Source organism: Sinocyclocheilus anshuiensis, unplaced genomic scaffold (assembly GCF_001515605.1).
Source record: "Sinocyclocheilus anshuiensis isolate Anshui unplaced genomic scaffold, SAMN03320099.WGS_v1.1 scaffold251, whole genome shotgun sequence".
Lineage (NCBI taxonomy): Eukaryota > Metazoa > Chordata > Actinopteri > Cypriniformes > Cyprinidae > Sinocyclocheilus > Sinocyclocheilus anshuiensis.
This window is the reverse complement of record NW_015549579.1, coordinates 604,135-609,919: the sequence shown is the minus strand read 5'-3', so window position 1 is coordinate 609,919 and position 5,785 is coordinate 604,135. Positions and strand designations below refer to the sequence as shown.

Here is a 5,785-nt window from a genome sequence, read left to right as displayed (position 1 = left end):
TCTTTCTTGTAGCAATTCCCTCTCAGTCACATACCTGACTGAAAGGCTCATTATGCAGCTCATTATTAAGGCCTTTGTCTTCTCAGGTGTGAATCACAGCATTATGCATGAACATTCACGCCTCCTCGCATATACCTTTTCTACACAAAAAGTGTCTTATAAAATTTAAATCAATATATTGTTTTCTGTGAGTGAGTAAACAAGATGATTTTCACATCATTTTGAAGCAAAAACTCTAGACTTCAAGATCCAGTTCTCAAAAGTCTTGTGAACAAATGTTCTGTATGTGTTTTATGGCCTTATTTCAGTGACTTTAAAATTTTAGTTTTTCCACTAAGCACGCATAAGCGTTGTTTTCTCAAAAACACAATCACGTACATAACATGCTGCTCACATATTATTGTAGCTCAGTTTGTGCTGATTACAGTGTCATTAAACTTTAGCCATTAAAATGTTTTTAAGCAACTGGTAAAAGCACAAATGTCAGCATGTCAAAACTTCTCCAGGGCCCCAAAACACCCTCGGACTCCAGAGGGTTAAAGGGATAGTTCACCCAAAAAACCTCTCTCTCAAATGGACCATTGACACTCTATCTACAATCTCAATTAGGAGTGTCAATGGTCCATTTGAGAGATAGGTGGCGGTAATGCACTTATAAGTCTGCGATCCGCCGTAAAGCAAGAAGAAGAAGATGCATCACGCGCCGGCTGTCGAGGACCGCTCAGGACAGATCAGGCATTGCAGTGCATCAGAGGTAAAAAATGATATAAATACTGTTCAGGTTCTTGCACAGACCGATCGTTTCGTGTCTTTACACATCAGTGTATCATCACGAGCCGCAGGGTTTAATTTGGTTTTGTTTGTGTTTTTTTTTTTACTATCAAAGCTGTGATTCCCATTCACTTCCATTATAAGACTGACAGACTGCAATGGTTTGAGTTAAAATTATTTGTTTGTATTCTACTGAAGAAACAAAGTTACCTACATCTTGGATGCCCTGGGGGTAAGCAGATAAACATCGGATTTTCATTTTTGGGTGAACTATCCCTTTAAAGCATCCTTGCTAAATAAAAGCATTAATTTCTATAACCCCTCCAACCCCCGATTACATTTTTAAATATATTAAAATAGAAAGCAGTTATTTCAAATAGTAAAAATATTTTTAAATGTTACTGTTTTTGGATCAAATAAATGCAGACTTGGTGAGCAGAAGAGACTTCTTTAAAAAAAAACATTAAAAATCTTACTGTTCAAAAACTTTTGACTGGTAGTGTAGGCTGATTATTCTTATAGATTGAAACAAATGTGCTTCAGCCAGGATAAAGAGTAAGAAAAGTGCTCTGAAGTGCTGCAGAAAACAAAAAGATTGAGCAACAACAGAAACATGTTGCTGGAGACGGGCTTATTATTGAAAATGCAAACTGATTCTCTGCCAGCAGGAGGTGCTTTAGAGCTGTAGAAACAGCTTTTTCCACAGTAACGGCTGTAATCAAAGCAGCTCCGCTCATGAACGCTTCTTTATCAGATAAAATGAAAATGACATCGAAACTTTTCTTAAGACAGTCGGTTCCCTTCAGAGATACATTTGTATAAAACACCCGCGCCGCATTCTGATTTTGAAACGTGCAGTGCTCATGTTTATTCAACGAAGTAAAACGCATGGGAAACACTGGTAATATATATCGAAATATCGTAAATGTGTTTAAAAATCATATAACCGTTATTGAAAAAAAATGATATCGCTATACATATTGATAGTGAATTATTGTCCAGCCCTAGTTTCTAACAAACTATAGTTTGTTACAATGGAAAGAATGTCAGGGAAGCACATCTCTGCAAGAAAAACAGTTAGTTTGACAATCAGAAATGTAATTTGATATTGTGATTTGGGGTTTGTTAGGTGTCATTACAAAATTGAAGAATTGTAATATTTTAATAATAAGTTATTTTATTTTATGTTTGTTTGTTTAACTGGGACAATAAACTAGTGCTGGGCGGTATACCGGTTCATACCGAATACCGGTGTTTATTTTTGTTGTGATATGAATTTTTAAAATACCGCAATATGTCGCTTAAACAACGTTCGGAACGCGACACTGTTTGAAAGGGGTCCCTTTTCACATTTTAAATGAATAATAAAAACTGAGATAAAAAATGTACTTAAGCCAGAATTTAAATGTTACTATGGTAAAATAAATATTCAAACCACGTGTGTTACAACTAACACCCCGTTACTTTGTGCATCGCACTCATAGCAAGTTTATTGTTAAATTGTTAAATGCCCTTACATATCTCTGTCACCATTATAAGTGTTTGATCACCACATTTGAGTGATCATTGCAAAAAATGTGTTTATGTATATATATTCTGTTTATGCATATACTGTATTCTATATATAGTACCAGTCAAATGTTTGGACACACGAATGGGAAAGTGTCCAAACTTTTGACTGGTACTGTACTATAATATACACAAAGAATATCGGCCGATATATCGGTATCGGCCTTTTTTTACTCCCTAATATCGGTATCGGCCCCAAAAAACCCATATCGGTCGGGCTCTAATTTCAATTCCATTTGAATTTTGTGAGGGTTGGAGCAGGACGCGGAGAAAGTGCAATAACAAATAGGTGATTTTCTATTGCTATTCCAAAATGACAGGGTCATTTTGCAATAACTCGTAAGACATTGGAAACGCAATTGCAAATGGACTTCGCATTTCCATTTAAAATCTGGCAGACATATTACATACACAGAAAAAAAAAAAAAACGAAACATAAATACATGATTTGCAATTGCGTTTGGATTATGTCTCAATGTATGCGTCTACAGATTGAAAACAGCAACTGCAAATACATTTTGCAATTCCTTTTGAATATTGTCCAGAATATCATTCCATATATGTTAGCAATTCTCAGGCTTATCCAATTAAAAAAAGGTGCCATTACATCACACAATATTTATAATTCACACCATCACACATCATACAGTCACAAAAATCACTATTATATTAATAATTTTATTATTCATATAATATATTTCAATATTCAATATATTTTATTGTTTTTCCATTTCATTTCATACCTGTGTAGCAATGAGGTAGAGCAGCTCACCCAGGGGTGGAATCAAGCATTGTTTCAATTTACTGCTCCTGAAGTTCTCTCGGATCAGTTCTGTGAACATGGCCACTGCCTAAGGAAAAAAACAACACACAAATTTGGCTTCTGTAGCTAATAAATAGTTTTCATTTATAAACATTCTAAATTAATTAAATGTACAGTTCACCCAAAATTCACCTTCACAAGCAAGCACACTTGAGCTATTATTTATCATATTAGATGAGCTCTATGTATGTGCGTTGATCATAGACTGTAAAAAAAGATGGACGACGCGTCTCCTATTCCTTACACTATAGAAAAGTGAAGCCAAAGCATCTCAGTATGGCCGCTGCCATCTTGAGTAAATGACGTCATTTGGAGCCAGAGTCTGCGCAGTAGAGATTGTTTGGAGCCAGAGTCTGCGCAGTAGTGTCGTGAGGTGGAGCCGAGGTATCAAACTCCCACCCAAACTCCCGCAGACCCAATCAACATAACGACACGCCCCGTTTTTATAGCATCAAATTACTAGCTAAAATCAAACTCATCACAAAAACGAACAAATTGAACATACAGGTGCATCTCAATAAATTAGAATGTCGTGGAATTGGTCTTATGAAGTATTCTAATTGAGATAGTGAATTGGTGGGTTTTTGTTAAATGTGAGCCAAAATCATCACAATTAAAAGAACCAAAGACTTAAACTACTTCAGTCTGTGTGCATTGAATTTATTTAATACACAAATTTCACAATTTGAGTTGAATTACTGAAATAAATGAACTTTTCCACGACATTCTAATTTATTGAGATGCACCTGTATATCAGCGTGTTGACAACTACCTTAAATTACCAAAACCATCTTTTGGAAAATTGTATTGGAAGTGTAATTATTTTTTATTTTTTTTGACTCAAGTCCCATATGTTTACATGGAGAGGGCAGGGTTTATGACCTGTACTGCAGCCAGCCACCAGGGGGCGATCAAAGAGCCCGCAGCTTCACTTTTCAGGATGTGTGAGGCACACCCGGCATTGATCAACATTTCCATGTGAATATAATCTCTAAGTCACACAAAGCAACTGTAGCTATGTTTCCATCCACCTATTTTTATGTGCATTTTGGAATATCACATAAAAAAAAAAACGCTGGATGGAAAGGCCAAGATGCGCATAAATTCTAAAAATGCGCATAAAAAACATATGCGCACATTTGAGTAGGATAAACTTCTTATCCGATAAGAAAAAAATTGCATAAACTACGTTGGAAACACATTTACCGAATAAATTCCTCCATGCACATCTTCTATTAGAGCGTGCTATTTCTATACAGTTGAATTTCTACATTTGCCTGCCAGTTCCACATGTTGTATTATGCTTTGAAAACTGCTTGTTTTTCAATAGACATTTAACTTGGGTTTATCTTGAATAGTTTGTATTATCCATCTCATGTGACTTTGCGCTATGAGACGGGATAACTTGACTAACCAGCGGACCGATCTCGTTCACAGCATCTATATGTTGTTATGGTCATTCTGAAATGCCTGAGCAAAGTCTGTCGTCAAAGTATTTCTGTATAATTGTCTTACACGACTGTGTTCCCAAACAGCTGGCATCCACCTCCGAAAGCAATGACTGCATTTTGTCTGCTCGCTCTGAGGCGCAAGTAATTTATCATATATGAAAATTATTATATTCAGTAGCTTCTCCAAGTTTTCTTAGTAATATTTAGTGCCAGTTTACCAGGAAGTTACGATTTAGTTCTCTTTGACTCGTGATTAAAAACATGTCCATTTGTATTCCAACGATTAAAGAAAAACTGTTTTTAATATGTCATCGGGCTGAGTTGTGTTCCTGTGTCTATATTTCCAACAAGACACTGGACAAGATTGTTTTAATATACAAAAGAGAGAAATTTCTTACTATAGAGCATTTGATTAGATGTCATGAGTTCAAGATGACTCATCAGGGGTTTTCTGCTTTTTTTTTTTTTTAAACAGGTCTCCACAGATCTCTGGCCTTAAAGGGGTCATATGATGCCGCTAAAAAGAACATTATTTTGTTCTGAGACAAGATGATTTAAAAAAAAGCAGGATTACCTTAATGCTGGAAAGCCTTAAGTTATTTTATACTAGCCCATCATGTATCTAACCATCCAAGTGCACATTCGGTGCTAAGAGCTGTTAAGATTAAAACTGGCAACTCCGCAGTGAGTCAGTGTCATGGACGTAGGACAGAGCAAGTGTAGATATATTTTCTAGTCTATATTTCCATCTTGTAATGCCACTGTTTTAGGTATTTTTTTAAAAATATATAAATGATTTGTAATAGAGCAGACACTGTCTGGCCGTGTCTACACAGGACGCGAGAGTTGTCGTGCCGCGCCCTGCTGCGCTAAAAGTCTGTCTACACTTGACGCGACAAAGCGACAGTTGCAAATCATTTGAACGTAGTGTTGGTACAGTTCGTCATAAATAGAATGAGGCATCAGTTCACTGATGGGGATCGTGTCGCATCGCCGCATCCAGTGTAGACAACATCACTGGGTTCTATTGTTTTTTGTCGGATCGCGCCACTCGCGTCCGGTGTAAACATGGTGTGAGTTTTTTTAATGGGTTATGTTATAGCCCTGCTTGTTTTTAATGTTTTTATGAAATATCTGTATTGACTGCATGATCATATCATCGTATTATTTA

At 36.2% G+C, this 5,785-nt stretch overlaps 1 protein-coding gene across 1 annotated transcript in view; it reads right to left on the bottom strand.

The window, feature by feature from the left end:
• The window catches only part of LOC107657572 (serine/threonine-protein kinase ULK4-like), a gene marked incomplete at its 3' end in the record, with an annotated part of 62,267 nt that overhangs the window by 35,884 nt on the left and 20,598 nt on the right, over positions 1 to 5,785 (bottom strand). Inside the window, exon 10 of the mRNA XM_016445723.1 lies at positions 3,084 to 3,191. Coding sequence (XP_016301209.1) covers positions 3,084 to 3,191 — 108 coding nt within the window. The remainder of the gene's footprint in view (positions 1 to 3,083; positions 3,192 to 5,785) is intronic.